This window comes from Eschrichtius robustus, chromosome 9 (genome assembly GCF_028021215.1).
Source record: "Eschrichtius robustus isolate mEscRob2 chromosome 9, mEscRob2.pri, whole genome shotgun sequence".
Classification (NCBI taxonomy): domain Eukaryota; kingdom Metazoa; phylum Chordata; class Mammalia; order Artiodactyla; family Eschrichtiidae; genus Eschrichtius; species Eschrichtius robustus.
In genome coordinates, this window is record NC_090832.1 from 114737604 (window position 1) to 114753922 (window position 16319).

The window sequence follows — 16319 nt, forward strand, 5'->3', positions numbered from 1 at the left end:
AGAAAACATAAAGGTCATCTAAAGAACTATGTGAATAGATTTGTATATTTTTTGCATATCTGTTTATACACGTACATACATTTCACGATACTGTAAACCTACTGTAACATAGCTTACCGCAAGATCTAGGTGCACTTAAGGTAACAGGACAGTGTCCGTGTGGATTGGACGCTCAGTACATATCGTGGAATGAGTGAGTGAATGGGTGAGAGAATGCAGTGTGACTGGCTAAGATGACAACTTAATACTATGGAAACTGCTGCCTCTACACATCCCACCATGAACCTGAGTGATGAAGTGAGAATCTTACCTTGTTTCCTCAGGGAGACCCAGGTGGGATGATAGGCCCTCCTGGACTTCCAGGTCCAAAAGGTGAGGCTGGTCCTCCAGGAAAAAGCCTGCCAGGGGAACCAGTAAGTACCAATCCTTTTACTAATATTTCCTTTGAAAGTTGATTAATTACTGTTTGTGTGTTCCCAGTTTCAGATCACAGGCATAGGAACGTTTAGGTCTGCAGAAAAAGAAGTATTCATCTTATTCTTTAGATCAGAGGTCTAATCTTTTTGGAAATTTGATGCAAGCAAAGGGCTCTCATCTGAAGAAAATGCACATACACGCACCATTTTTCATACAATTTTGGGAGATTCATAGGCGCCCCTGAAGCTTCTGCAGGGACATTTAGGGATCTATGAAGCCTAGTAAGGTATGCTAGTTTTAAACCATAAACCTTCCTTGGACAATATCTTAAAACAGAAGAACTGCCTGAAATTTCCCTTCTAGAGGCTCTGCATATATAGCCATAGGTGGGCATCTTTAAAAAATGTCCTTGTGGCCTGGGCTAATCCCAGGACATAGAAAACTGGATAGCTGGAAAATCCAACCCATATGCCTGTTTCATCTGCCTTTTTTTCTCATCCCCTTTGACCTTTTATATGAATAGTAATAAATAGTTCTCAATATCAGATGCCTCATTTTAAAGATGAAAACATCTTGTATTTTAAAGTAGCTATACAAAATCTATAGCCTAGTGAAATTTGTGTTCCCTCTTCCTTACTATTCTACAGAAAAGGTTTATTCAAAAAAGATGAAGAGCAATGAAATATTTTTGAGTTATGACTTCTAAGATGTAATTAAACTTGTTAGGAAAAGAAATGTATTCACTTCCTTTTCTCTCCTTTTTTCTTTTAGGGATTAGATGGAAATCCTGGAGCACCTGGTCCGCGAGGGCCAAAGGTAAAAATATCATAGATAAGTTTTAAAGAATTAATAACTAACGAAATATAACTGGAAAATCCATGTCCCTTGAGCCTCACACTAACAGAAACATCTAATTGCACAGGGAGAAAGAGGGCTGCCAGGTATCCACGGCTCCCCAGGTGACAAAGGCCCCCCAGGGGTAGGAATTCCTGGCCGAACTGTAAGTGAAATTCGATCAAGTTTTTGAAACCCTGTTGACCCAATGTTGTGAGATAAAATCCAGCAACAAATTTGAATACGGAGAAGAGAGTGAAATGGTCAGAGGAGATACAGAAAATGCTAGTCAGAGAGCAAGAATTAATGGGCATTGTGGTTATATCCTAAGCACAGAAGGTACCCACTGTTTATTGACTTACAGATGCTAATCACACGTACACTGATTTTGAATTAGAAGAAGTTATTTAACACTTTATTCCTCCATTCTATATATTTAAAAGTACAAATGAGTGTAAGATTATGAGAATGCCCAATATTAGGTTATTATATATTACTGTTTGTTTTTAATTAGAATAAAATGAAAAGTTACTTTTAAAGTGAATGGAGTGCCTATAAATGAGATGATATCAAAAATCTCTATGTAATAACTTAGAAAAGAGAGAATAGAGGTAGTTTTTGATAGTTAAGACAAATAATAGAAAGTTTTTTAACGTGTTTTAGCTATAAGGGTAATAATGATAATAATGACCATTGTATGCATACTTGTGGACTAAATAGCAGTAAGAGATAGAACTTTTTATTTACTATAAAAAAAGATAAAAGATTTTGGGACAAGAAAAGTGAAATAGATGGGTATCCTAAAGACATTAATTTGGGGATTTGCCTTGAAATGAAATTATCGTGAGAGGTAAAAGAAGATGTAAATAGTGAATGGTTATATTGTGTGTGGTGTTTGATTTTCCAGGGTGAGAATATAAAGACCACTGGAGATGGGAGATTAAACAAAGTAAAAAAGTAGGTCAGGAAATTATTAGGGGAGTGAAGGAGGTTGAAGCGAAAAATAAACCAACAAACCAAAAATAACTTAAGGGCACCGTATAAATAGAAAGGAAGCAAAAAGGTAGCTTTGACAATATGAATATTTATTTAAAAGTAAGAAGGGAAAAGGCAGTGAGCAGGTAGTGAAGTCAGGTGCTGAGACCCCAGCTCTTCACTCACCCAGGTGGTCAGTCAGTTCCTCATCCAGGGGTCCATGGTCATGAGATAGGGATGGATCTGTCATCATTAGGTTCACTGATAATCTCCCAGCCTCATTTTAGTTACCCCAAATTCCAGTTTTCTAACATAGAAAAGAATAACTGAAGTTTTATTTCCAGTTCCCGTCACTGAACACTGGTTCTGGCAATTTCTTCAGAGAAATGACTCCCAGTACAAAGCAGGAAGGAAAGGAAGCCCCAAGCCGGTTACCCAGTGGCCAGCCAGCGTCTAGCAGACAGAGCTTGGGCGTGTTGTTTGTGCGCCCGTGAGTGGGCAGGGACCGATGGCGGGCTCGGGGGCGGCCCAGGCGTCTGAACGCAGTTACGGTGGCGCTTCCAGCACTGCGTCTGGTCAGGCGTTCACCTGCCACCCAGAACTCTTGGCCAGCTTTGCAGAGAGTTTTCAGTGTGCAGGGTGGCAAGCCCTGTTGCCCGCTATGTAAATTACAATACTTGGCCCTTTATCCCACTTGGGTAATCTATGGACATTCCCAGCAGAATTCTGATCGCTGAATCTCCGTCTATGCAGGGCTCCCAAGGCCCAGCTGGAGAGCCAGGGATTCAGGTAAGCTACTTAACCAAGTTATCTGGCACAGCAAATCCATCTTGCTGACTGGGGGGGGGGGGGGGGGATTGGGGGCAATTACTAAAAGACTATCCTTATAAGTAACTATTTTCCCCCTTTTCCAGGGTCCTCGAGGTCTCCCTGGATTGCCAGGAGCTCCAGGGACCCCAGGGAATGATGTAAGGACAGTTTTTACCTACTTCCCCTCTCCCCCGCACCTGTTTTAATCTGAACCTGTGCCGAGGTGCAAAGATTTGAACATGCTGCTTCTGTTTTCAGGGAGCTCCTGGGAGGGATGGAAAACCAGGTCTGCCAGGCCCCCCAGGTGACCCGGTATGTTGACAGACTGTGCCTGATTTATGTATCCTTAATGCACCCAGAAGCCAAACAGCCTACCAAGCAAGTTTTGCTGTCCAAACTAATTAGAATGCTCAGTGACTGCTTAGTGATTTTGTTTATCCCCATTTTTTTGTAGAGGGGAAAAAAATTCAAGCTACATCAGCATTTTTGTGTGTGTGATGAATACTTACTTCCTGAGGGTATAATTCAGTTGTATAATTTTTGCCCCAAGCTGAACCTTGGTGTATAATGTCTCAATCCCATGGAAAATTGAGTTAAAATACATAGCCACAGATTCTATTCTTTCTAATGCTGGTGACTAAATGAATTTCATTTTTCTAAATGAAAGTTTGCAGGTACGTTTCCCACAGTATGGTACATATCTATTGATTCTGTGGCTTTAAGAATGCTGAAATGGTTAAATTACAAAACTGGCTTGAGTAGCCTTTTCAGAACAGGTTTAGGCACTAAATGGGTGTTCCAAAGTTTTATTTTAGGTTAAACCTTGCTTTGAGTGACAGTGAAATCCCTTTAAATCGCCTCCAAATCGGCAGTTATAATTTAAGAAGCCATATGGTATATGACATTGTATTAAGAATTTTGTATAATAAAACCCAAATCTGGCCTCTCGGTTCTGAGTCTCACAAATCCTCCTACACCGTTTGAGCCTCATGTGCCATTATAAGTTACATGCAGAGGCGTATCTTGGCCTTTAACTCCCTCGCTGAGTGAATCATGTGTGTATGTGTATTGACTGGGAACCTTTAAAGCATTACTGGGGTTTACGGTGTCTCTCTGAAAGGACGCTTTAAGACAGAGGCCAAAGCACTGCCCGAGTCCTGTGTCTGTTTCTGGATAGGAAACATCATGTTGGCCAACCATCCTGATGGTGAGGCTCTTCTAAGCCCCACCATTTGTCACCATGGTGACAAATCTCAGCTGGCCTGGTGTTTTGAGGGAAAATATCTACATTTATTATGTTTGTATTGTATTGTGTGCCTGTATATGTATAAATACACGTATTTTGGTTTTTTTTCTCCTTATCCACAGATTGCACTTCCTCTCTTGGGAGACATTGGGGCCTTGTTCAAGGTACTCTGGCTATGTAAGAAATTATGTGTTAATTTCCGGGAAAAATCAGAAAGGAAATCTTTACCAGAATTTGAGTTAATTGCTTAGCCTGAATTAAAATTCAATTTCTTAATGGCAGAGCATCTTTCAGATAGAAAAAGGAACACGTGTCTGTATATGTCTAGTGCCACTTATACTCATTCCCCACTCTCTTCTTTACCAGCCTCTGATTTTGGGTGTGGAGGGGCAGGCGGAGCAGGGGAGGAGGGTGGTAGTTCCGGGATGAGCTGCAGGAGAGGAAGGGTGTCATTAATACACTTGCGTAGACGTTCTCTCTCTGGAGCGATAGCTTTCTCTTAATGGTGTTTACCCACCCAGGCTCATCACTGTGAAACCCAATCCTTCTCACGGTATCTGCCCTGGCCAGTCCAGGGTGGAAAGCAATACTGCTCAATAAACAGCTAGCTTGCAAGGCTGAGTTTTTATGTCGTGGGATTTTACAAAGTGAGTTACAAAATTCCATAGCTGACAATGGCCCTAACACCTGTGACGCTGTTAAATAAAAGTGATCTCTACCTATTATCCACCTCACAGGGAATTCATCTTGCTACCATTTTTTTTTCTCTAATACTTTCCTCTGTTTTATTTGTAAAAACAGATGGGGGGAGGTTGATAATGGGACACCTGGAGGTTGTGTATTTGCATGTTTCTTTGTGGAATGCTGAGACTGAACCCAAATGAAAGTCTGTCCCTTTATATTCCACTCAAACCTCATGTGTCGTATCTGTCAGTGTATGAATGGATAGTATATTTGTACACACACACACACACGAGCTATGTGTGTGTATATATGTGATCTATTTTATATTCCCAGCATTTAGCCCAATGGTTCCTGCAACGACTTACTCAATAGTAGGCAGGCAGGAATATTTGTTGAATTGAATTCACAAGGCTAGAGTTCTAGTAAATATATTTGTCAGGTGATAAAGGTTTTGAGAATAGTATATGAATATAAATGTAAATGTAGATATAAATATAAATATATAGAGGGGGGGTTTTAAGACTTTCAAAAGCCAACATTTTCTCATAAGTCAGAAAATAGTATTTATGGGGGCTTCAGGAGGATCTTACGTTTATTGAGTTATGATTACATGCCAGGCAACACACTGCTTTACTTATATCATCTCACTTAATCTGCACAAGAATCCTATGAGTTCAGGCTGTGGAGTTTCCCATTCTGTACACGAGAGACCTAAATTCTGAGGAGTTAATTTAAGTACCTTGCTCAGAGTCACACAACCAGTAAGTGCGACATTAACACAGGAGTGCAGGTCCTCAGACAGTCAGTCTCATGTTCTTTACGAGGGCAGTGATGTTGGAAATGGCAGGACTGTAGGAGTTATATCATTCCGGAACAGTTAGGGTTCTTTAAGGATCAAAAAAATTTATTGACTATCCTGATAGGATGTGGGGCAGCTCCCACTACGACAAAATGACTGTAAACAGGCTCTGACAGGGGAAAGAACCAGGGCTCCGATGGCCTCAGACATGGTAGTCAACAGTTTCACCAGGGCAGCATTCCCTTAATAAATGCCCTTGCCGGGGTCCAGACCCAGCCCCACCTCATGGACGTTCTGAGTCTCAGGGGAGCCAGTTGGCAAGAGGTGGGCAGGACCCTTGACTGACAGTCCCAGCAAGCTGTATTCAATAGAAGAGAAGCATGTAGTTCCCCAAAGCATATGGGAATTTTAATCCTAATCCTGTCACCCAATACATTAACTGTCCCACTCTGTCTTAAAGTCTTTAGCGGACTTGGTCGTCCTGCTTTCTGTTTTCAAAAACTGTGTTTGAATAAAGTGTTGAAAAGAACTTACGTATTTCCCAGCCCGAATGATGTATACCTTCAAAGACCTTCCTCCAGGTTAATCTGTGTATCAGTCCTTCTTTGAACGAGATTGTGCGTTAACTAATAACTGAGCGTCTTTATCCTCTCCGTGAGAAAAATCTTAAAAGATATTTTTTCAAGAACCTTAATGAAATCCACTTTTCCTTCATTTACCATTCTAGTAACCCTAACCTAAAGAAGATGAGGTCAGTTTGAAATGACTCTAGAAAATCCTATTGACTTGTAATTATTTCCATTTTTTATGTTTTATTAAAACAATCATGAAACTACCACAACATTGTAAATCAACTATACTTCAGTAAAAATCAATTGAATAATCCATCCTAAAATGTTACTTATATACGAAGTAGAAATAGACCCACAGACATGGAAAACAAACTTATGGTTACCAAAGGGGAAACGGGGGAAGGGATAAATTAGGAGTTTGGGATTAACATATGAACAGTACTGTGTGCAAAAGATAACCAGCAAAGACCTACTGTAGCACAGGGAACTATGCTCAATGTTTTGCAATAACCTATAAGGGAAAAGAATCTGGAAAAAAGATATATATGTATGTATAACTGAATCACTTTGCCATTTACCTAAAATTAACACAACATTCTGAATCAACTATACTTCAATAAAAAAACAATCAATTGAATAATCCATTCTAAAATGTTACTATATATTGATATGCCATGTTATAATGTCTACAGATACAGTAGACATTCTTTATACTTTTTGAAATATAGAAAGCTTTTTGGTTCTCTGAAGTCCTCAAGCGTCTCTCCTCAAGCGTCTCTACCTTCACAGCTTTTCAGATTTAGTAGGGGTGGTTCTACAATTATGTATGTGTTTCTTAACTCCTGTACCAGCACATTAGCTCAGTGGAATGATCCTAGTGGTAAAATTAGTTTGGGAAACTTTGCACATTCTAACTCCTTCTCATGTAGTCCAGCTCTAAGAAGGACAACCATAAAGAGAATTGTTCTGACCCAGCATTTTTTAGGCAAATTGCCTCAGAACCTTTTCAATATCATACAAAATTAGTCTTCCATGGAGCATATGTTTGGAAATCAAACGTGCTGATATACACTGGGTCAAAAACATTGAACTTCATGGGCTTTCTTGCCAGCTTCCCATCAACGGCAAGCTTCCATTCCCTCTTCATGTTTAAGGATTCTTCCCTTTGGTTAAAAGGATGGAAGAATTGAGGCTTAGGTTGTCCTACCCTTGGTCAGTTGTTAAATTTAAGCTGTCTCCCCCACTCAGTAGTCCCTATTTTATGCCTTTCCTGATCATATTTTTATAACAGTTTATTTAAAAATAAGCCTCTGTAGGCTTTATGTGATAAGAAGTTTATCTTGTGAGCTGAGATACCTAAATTGAAGCCTTTGCAGATCAGCTAAAGATTACAGAGAAGGCGATGGAAAGGTGATTCCACTTGTATTTCCTATCTGCACTTGGATTTGACTTAGAAGTCAAGTCCCAGTCACTCAAATAATTATTTCCCACATGAGTGTTTCCACTAACAAATAAAAGGTTAGTAAGCTGTGTTTAGGGTTCTCCAACTGATTGGGCTCTCAAAAGGGGAAATCCTTTCTTCACAGCTTTCTTTCTTTCTTCTTTTCTTTCTTTCTTTCTTATGATTTATGCTATTGGTTTTATGAGCTCTGTAATCTTGCTGGTTGTTCCAAACTTTATTGCCACCTCCCTTTTTAAACATGCTGCTAAGCAATTGAAACTCTGTGTTCTTGACTTATGAGTTTATCTTTTAAAATAGTTTTTGCCTCCCCAAAAGGAGTCTTTCAAATTGAATAAATTAAGTTTCTGAAAGTAGAGTGACATAGCAATGGCTATCACTCAACTCTCACAAAAGTTCAAATAGAAGTTCAAATCCAATCCATGAATAATGAATCTCCAGTGACCTTATCTCTATCTTCATTAGAACTTCTGTGGCAACTGCCAAGCCAGTGTCCCTGGGCTGAAAAGCAACAAAGGAGAAGCAGGCACTGGTGAGCCTGGACAGTTTGATTCTGTAGCCCAGAAGGTAAGAAGGGGGCTAAGTGTTGGTGGACCCTGGACGTGACACATGGTGCCTCCTCTCAGCTGTGACTGCTCTGTCTTCTAGGGCGATGTAGGGCCACGGGGTCCTCCAGGAGTCCCAGGCAGAGAGGGACCAAAGGTAAGGAAGTCTCTCCTCTGTGCAACCTTTAATTCAGGGTAAAAAAAAGAAATACATTTTAAAATACAGTCCCTTTTCTAAAAATATTTTGGAAAAGTGGTGTAAAAGCCATTTGCAGATGTCATTTATTTTTTTCCCCCGATTCTGTCCAAATGACATGCCCCAAGTGTCCTGAGAAGAGATACGTTCATTTTCCCAAAAGATGACAAAATGACTGAGTGTACTAACTAAACGTATTGTGTCTCTAGGGGAGCAAAGGAGAACGAGGCTACCCCGGGATACCTGGGGAGAAAGGCAATGAGGTAAAAGGCTCTTCTCTGATCACGCAGCCCTACTGTTGATTCTTTCCATGTGACACAACAAAAGGACATCAGTTTTCCTATATCTCCTGTTTGATGCTAAACAAATAGAAACGAAGACAGGGTTTTTCCAAATGTTAACACATTTTAAGTAATACGTGGATGCTTATCCCCAGGGATCCAGTTTTTGAGACAAGGGAATTCAAACACAAAGTTAACATATCAGTTACTACGTTTCTGTTTTCTCATAGCAGGTAACAAGTCCAGCTCTCTCAAGATAAAAGCAAGGAGAAAGAGGAAAAGGAGATTTACTGAAAAGAGTCCCAAAGTAGCTCATAGAATTGAAGGGATAGTCAGCAGCCAGCCTAGGGATAGGGCAGCTCCAGAGCTCAGCAGAACTTCCCTGGGCCGCCGCTGTAACGTGACTCAGTTTCAATGACCTTGGTTTGTTTGTATCTCTGCTCAACTTTCAAACTCTTGGGAGGAAGAAAAAAAAAAAAAACTATCAAACGGGTCTGCTTGGACTGGTTTAAATCAGCTGCCCACCCTCCCACTAAGGTTCAAAGTCAAAAGTGCTCTTGAGACGGTGGCATAATTTTCTGACTCTCAGCCGCACTGATGCTCAGGATAGCATTCTTTCCTGCATAATTTACATTAACGCTTAGGAAAACCAATTAGGATGATGAATGCTTGTTAAACAGTTTTGATACTAATAATCCTTAGTGAAAGTAAGTAAGCCATCTGGCATATATTAACCTTGATGTTAGTGCAGAAAATCAAAAGGATGTAAAGTAGATCTGTTTTTTGAGTTGGAGTTATATATTTCACATTATAAATTATCATCGTGTTATTGTTTTTAATTAACATGGATTCTATTCAAGAAAACTGTGAGGATTGGCTTGGTTTTTTTCCAAGTTAAAAATTGAAGAGCAAAGACATACAACATTTATTTTCATCTGTAAATAAAACAGTAAAGGCATTTTATTTTCTAAATCAGGAAGAGTTATTGAGCTTTTGCATCTTCATGCGCCACAGAAGGTTGCACTAAAGTACAAGCACGGTGTCTGATTTTAATAGTCTAACAGCTTTTAACTGCCTAGACTCAAGAAGTAGGCTTTAAAGGCAATTGAGAATGTAATAACAAAAGGATCAGGAAATAATTGGAATTCAGGTTTTTTCATAAGTGACTCTAAATTAAATTTATTAGAAGTTAACTTTTATTGATTCTTCAGAATCCTTAGCACTCCTGGTGAACTGAAATCCCTCCTTAATTCCTTCACTATTTTAGTGTGCTTTTCCTTAAGTACACCTTGTTGACTCTTTAACACAGCGTACACAGACTTTGCACAAGACACTTAGATAGACAATTCCAGCTGGTTCAGAAGGAGATTCTTCACTGTTTCTTCACATCACATGAATAGTATGAATAAACCGGAAGTAACATACTAGCTCAGTTGGGCCTTTGTTGGGTAACGGGGCAATGCAGCTTGTCCCTCTCAGGCAGGTGGGAAATATTGAATATTATCTTCTATATTGTCTTCTACTTGGACTCAGATACTCCCTGAAATTTTAATGTGTTGATTTGTTTAAGTGAATGAAACTTTGCCCAAGAACATAGGTATTTCCAGCTGGCCAATAAACTATACTATTTTAATACGCATATAATATCTAATCATACAAAATCTAAGATGTCTGTTCTACCCTTAGTGGAAAAGATGCAGAAGGACACCCTGTCTCTTTGAGGAATTCCCAATTATTATTTAATAATTATCCAATGGTCGATTTAATCCATTTGGGAACTTAAAGAGAGGAGTTGCCTTTCGGTTTATTGCTCTTACAAAAGTGACATTATCCTCAACGGTTTTTGCAGATGTTATTTCACAACGCAAGGTAGCAAATTAGCAGATGCTGATAGAACACAGACTTACCTCTCATAGTCAGAGGGAATTCTTGCTTGGAATACAGGTCTTTCTACAATATTTTAGAATAATAATTGATAAATAGGACATGAAAAATATTGTCAGCCATAAGTTGTAGCAATGGAAAAATAAATATTCTTGGTAGCAACTGAGGTAGGACTTGCAAAATCAAAATATCAGAATAGGGAAAGAACTTAGCTCTAATGATCCTTGACTATGCAGTAAATTTTACTTTGTATTTTAGTTTGGTACAATATGCTAAATTGACTGTTCTACTCTTTAATATGTATTTGTCTTCTTTAATGACCTTCTTGTCTTGTAAAATTACCTGCTTGCCCTTTATACATCCATAGTAACTTTTACCCTTACTACAGAATTTCAGCTTGTTCAGAGAAAGATGGCTGAGAATGATTTTTTTTTTTTATTTATGGACTGAGGTTTACTTTAAAGTTTAATGTGGTCATCAAAGGTTAATGAGTCCCAAGCTTATAAACTGGACTACCTAAAGACTCACTCAGCATCTCTAGACTGATTCAGTGTTGAGACTAAAAGTAGCAAAAAAAAAAAAAGAATACATATGAACACACATATCTTATACACGTACATACAGAGAGAATTTTATGGAAATGTGGGTGTTTTGAGATAAAGCAATTTGTGGCATAGCATTTATAATCTCCAGACATTTAGAGATCCATTCCCAAAGGAAATTTGTTTCCTTTCCACTTATAACCCCGTAAACAAGTTAATGGTGGGGGAATAAAAAGAGTCAATACAACATGCCAATGTGTACCGCCCACAACTGCACATGGGCACATGCGTGCATGCACACACACACTGAGCATTGCCAGTGAGGATGATACCATCTTGAAGAAAGTATATGTCCACATTAACACAAGTATACGTAAGATTTTACCCAAGACTCTTGTTACATGAGGAATTTCGGCACATTCAAGGAGAGCCTTTCCAGCATTTCTTCACCTCCCGTCACATGGAAAAACCTGAAGGAATATATGATCCCATTAGGCATTAGATGGACAGACCTGGCAGAGCTTGGTCCTTAATCCCATTGATGTAAAGAACCTTGATCCTGTAGAACTTTGATCCTCTAGAGCTCCCATAGATAACTATGTAGCAATTTTACCATGGTCACTTCACCTGATATTTATAATATGTATAAAATGCATATTTCATCACAGTAAAGGGTAAAGGAATTTATTATAACGATGAATGCTTTGGCACTATAAAAGGATTACTCAGTAAAGAAATTTCAATCCTGAAAAAGTGGAACCGTTCAAAATAGAACTTGACACGTCATATGGTTATCTGAAATAATAAATGGGTTTTTAAAAGCATATTTTTCCCATTGTAGAAGTCATCTGAGTTCCTTATAGAAAATTTGAGAAATACACAAAAGCACTAAAAAGACAAAAGTTATTCCTATTTGTACTTCTCCCACTGTTGGTAAAAGTCATATTATTGTCCACAACCCCTCATCCACAATTCCAAAGTTCAAATGCCTCTGAAAACCCGGGAAATTTTCCCCAAGTTTGCAGCAGATTTATTTGGCAGCAAAATCTGACCTGAAGTCATATGGAGCTAGTCTATTTATCCCACTTGGTGAGACTATCATGTGTTTTGCTATAGAAATATTTGTGAGTTTATTAGCAGGTGCTGCCTCAGGTGACATGGGAGTGTTATGTAGTATCCGATATGAGACTGTGTTCCCTTTGAAACAAATCTGAAACTTCAGAACCCTGAAACACACCTGGCACTAAAGTTTCCAGATAAGGCATTATGAGCCTCTGTCAGTCTCATATTTTATGAAGTGCATTTTCTAATTTTTTAATAATTTGGACCCTACTCTATGTAACATTTTGTAACGTTTCCTTTTCTTTGTTATTCAATAGCTTTTGAAACATGATTTTAACAGTTGCAAAACATATTATGGATTTTACATAACTTATTCAGCTAATATTCTGTTGCTGACTTACTTGGTAAAGGAACAAATTAATTACACGAGTTATCAGTTAACCTTACCAATTCTTCCTTGAATATATAAATGTATCCAGTATAATTAGCATGACGCTACAAATCTTAGGCGGGGCCTGAGAGGCTATCCCTTTACTTTTACGCTTAAGCCATTAAAGGGTTCTAAATTTCACTTCGCCGATGAGCGGTATTTCTTATAATGAACTGGCCGACTGAACTAAATACTGTATCATAAAACAGAGTCCGTTGTTCCCACCAGCTGAAAGAAGCATTAGTGTAACCGTGTATTTCTTCGATGGCATTCTGCTCATCTGAAATTTGTATTTTCATGCTTTAGCAGTGCCGGCTTCTCAAAGACGCTGTTGTCGATGGAGGGGCTCTGTGAGATCAGAATTGTTCTATGAATCACCAACACATTAAATTATGTTTGTAACAAATTCCATGTCGTGGCATTTTAGCCCGCCATCCTTACTCTTAGAAAACGGGTGTTTGCAGATGACAAATGTGTTTCTTGATTAGCCAACAAAGATGGGTAGTTTTCAATCGTCAAAATATTTGATGAACTAAAATGCTTTGTTTCCAATGATATAACAGATTTTATGGTAGGAACTATCTCTTTTAGGGTCTTCAAGGCGTTCCGGGCCTTCCAGGTGCTCCTGGCCCAACTGGACCCCCTGTAAGTATTTGCTAAAATGGTTTCACTCACACTTCATATCTGCTGGTATGATGCAAAGTGAACTAACATTCTTTATTGCTTTTTGTTCTCTGTTCCTCTGTGTGGATTATGCAGTTATTGCTGGGGAAAGTAGCATCCAACATCTCAGATTTTTGTTAGTATTCCTTAAGGCTGCTCGGGGTTGTGGAGACTTGTCATGAAAATTCTACCAGACCAGAAAGCAGTCTGTGATGAAGCAAGTCTATTTGAATAGACGTTGGATGTAGAGGAGCGTTATCTTTTTTAGCTATAATTTTTCTGGCATTAACCTTAGGGAGAGATATTCAGATGGTTACATCCTTACATTTTTAAGCGCCATAAACAAAGAATTTATTCTCTAGACAGAAAAAAAAAAAAACGGGTCAAGGATTATCAGGTTCAATTTACTTTTATTCCTGTTTCTGACTTAAAATACGCTCTACTTTAGTCGGCACTTTTTTCCTCTGTCTCTCTCAAACACAGCATCAGGGCCTTTTTGTCTTCAGTTACCCTGTTTGCTTAAAACAATCTTTTTTCTTTCCCACCTGCTAAACCCAGCCGCTCATTAAAGCAGAACTCAAATCTAGGGTTGCCAGTTAAAATACAGGACATGAGGCTCAATTTGAATTTCATGTAAATAAATACTTTCATAGCATGTTTGTCCCAAATATTGTATTTTTATTTGCTAAATCTAGCAACCCTACTCAAGCCTCAATTTTTCCAACTCTTTCCTTCTTAGAGTGCATAGGCAAATGGTATGTAGGAATGTAATCGTGTTCTTTCATGTTTTGAATCATGGGTTTGCCATAATGAAAATTTTACCCTTTATGCTTTCACCACAGTTATATAGAACAAACCTGGCTCTAAATTGTACACCAAAATTAAAAGTTAAGAGAAAGAGTTGTGAAAGGAGCCATGGAAATGATAGCTAACTCTATTCTCAAAGAAGATCTTAAACTAAATTTTATTTTCCATTGGTAAAATGCAGATCGCATAACTCACCTTGTTAATTCTGCTCTGTGAAGTGTTTAAAATGTTGATCACTACCAAAATTATAGCTCATTTAGGAAGGCATAATGCTATGTAAATTGCCATTTAAACAGCAAGGCTAAATTCTTAAATGTATTAAAAGGTTCCAGTTAAGGTCATTAAGTGTGGTTGGCCAAGGTGAAAAAGCGACCACAAATACAAATTTTATCCTTCCAAGGGCTTATCAGCAGGATACAGCTGCTGTATCAGCCTGAAGAAATATAAGCTTATAAGACTGATTTAATTAGGATCAAATGACCTTCAAAATGTATCAATTTGAGCAACCAACTTCCAATACCCTTGGCAGTTTAGTTGTTGTTTCTGTAACAAACTTAGTTTTGTGTTTTACAGGGCTTGTTGGGAAGAACGGGACATCCTGGTCCCTCGGGAACAAAGGGTGACAAGGTACAGAGGGAAAGCCTCACTTACTGTCCAAATTGGGGCTTGGGGTAGGGGCAAGTTGAGCCTACTTACAGAGAAATCCATAAAATCAAGCAAAGCCTCAAAGTATTATAGGAGTGATGTCAGGGAAGTGGGCTTGGAAAGAAATAGGTCCCAAAATTGGTCTGAAGACAAGAGATATGTTCCCAGGGAAGAGGATGGATAGCACATGGGTGCCACACAGCAAACGTCCAAGCTGAACTCAGAGTCCTGGGCATCCACCGTGGGGAAGGATGGGTGAGGGTCACCTCCTGATGAGGCGCAGGAAGGTAGTTGGTATCTGGAAGTCCAGCCGCAGGTGCCAAGGCTCCCGACAGCAGGCTAGCTCTCAGAACCAGGATTCCAGTAAATGACGTGCTTGCTGAGAAAATCTGCAAGTTCTGTCCTTAGAGGGTCATAGGGGAGATCCACGAAAGAACCAGCACAGCTTGCTCTCTGGGGAGTCCGGTTGACAGGACAGATGGGTTGCTGTGGTCAGCAGGGAGAACCAGCAAAAGAGGAGTCCCAGCAGGAAGATCACACAGTTACCCAATTTAGGATCTAAAGTGTCGCCCACAGTGTGATAGAGCCAGCACATGAGTCACACGGACTAACTCTTTGGATGAGAGAAATTTAAGAATCCGGAGTCCATGTGAGCCACTCAAGTGGCTTCTACCCCAAAATGACCACAATGAGGCATAATGGCATCGAGGAACAAAGGGATCTCCCCAAACTGAAAGGCAACAACGTGCTTATTCTGGACAGTCTCAGCACAGTTTTTCTGATAGCATCCCGGGGAGCTTGCCCAACTCCACCAGCCTTTTTGATCTGTTCTCGATGGAAATTATTCAGTCAGAGATTTGCCTTTTGAAGTTAATGGGAATTCCACACTGAGATGAGCTTTGGGGCACAATCAAGAATGAAAATATGACTATTAATTGTGCCAGAAAAAAAAAGTCCTTTCAATAGGCGCATATTTTCCTTGTTTGTTGTCCTCTCATGGTTCATGAGAACCATGACATAGTTCTCTGAAGGACACTGCCAGCAGAGCCCCATGTGTCTTAGAGAGACAGCCGCCATCAGAGCAGTTTGGGAAAAGATACAGTATACTCATGGTCACTCCTTCTCAGGCACATACATTGCAAGAAAAACTTTACAGTTGGTTTTTATTGATAAAGATACAATCAAAAGGTTTCTATGATTCTTTGGTTACTGAAAAAATGGGGAGATTGGAATGAAATCCTTCATCAAATTTATGAAAATAGACTAAAATCCCTCAAAATTCTTGGGCATTTTAAAGTAGGAATTTTACTCTCTCTGGATGTTTTTTTAATTAACCATTTCTTGCCATCGCCCCTGATATTGAGGGACTCAAAAGATTTTATGAGGCTATTATTCTAAAAAAAAAAAAAAAAATCAGTTATAGGAAAAACTGGTTAAAGGCACCAAAAGGAGTATCATACCTCTGTTT

General features: G+C 39.1%; 1 protein-coding gene across 1 annotated transcript in view; it reads left to right on the forward strand.

Moving 5' to 3' along the window:
- Nucleotides 1-16319, forward strand: part of COL19A1 (collagen type XIX alpha 1 chain) — a 361076-nt gene that overhangs the window by 300921 nt on the left and 43836 nt on the right. Inside the window, exons 24-35 of the mRNA XM_068550858.1 lie at nucleotides 324-413; nucleotides 1189-1233; nucleotides 1340-1417; nucleotides 2980-3015; nucleotides 3141-3194; nucleotides 3295-3348; nucleotides 4405-4446; nucleotides 8262-8363; nucleotides 8445-8498; nucleotides 8747-8800; nucleotides 13328-13381; nucleotides 14780-14833. Coding sequence (XP_068406959.1) covers nucleotides 324-413; nucleotides 1189-1233; nucleotides 1340-1417; nucleotides 2980-3015; nucleotides 3141-3194; nucleotides 3295-3348; nucleotides 4405-4446; nucleotides 8262-8363; nucleotides 8445-8498; nucleotides 8747-8800; nucleotides 13328-13381; nucleotides 14780-14833 — 717 coding nt within the window. The remainder of the gene's footprint in view (nucleotides 1-323; nucleotides 414-1188; nucleotides 1234-1339; nucleotides 1418-2979; nucleotides 3016-3140; nucleotides 3195-3294; nucleotides 3349-4404; nucleotides 4447-8261; nucleotides 8364-8444; nucleotides 8499-8746; nucleotides 8801-13327; nucleotides 13382-14779; nucleotides 14834-16319) is intronic.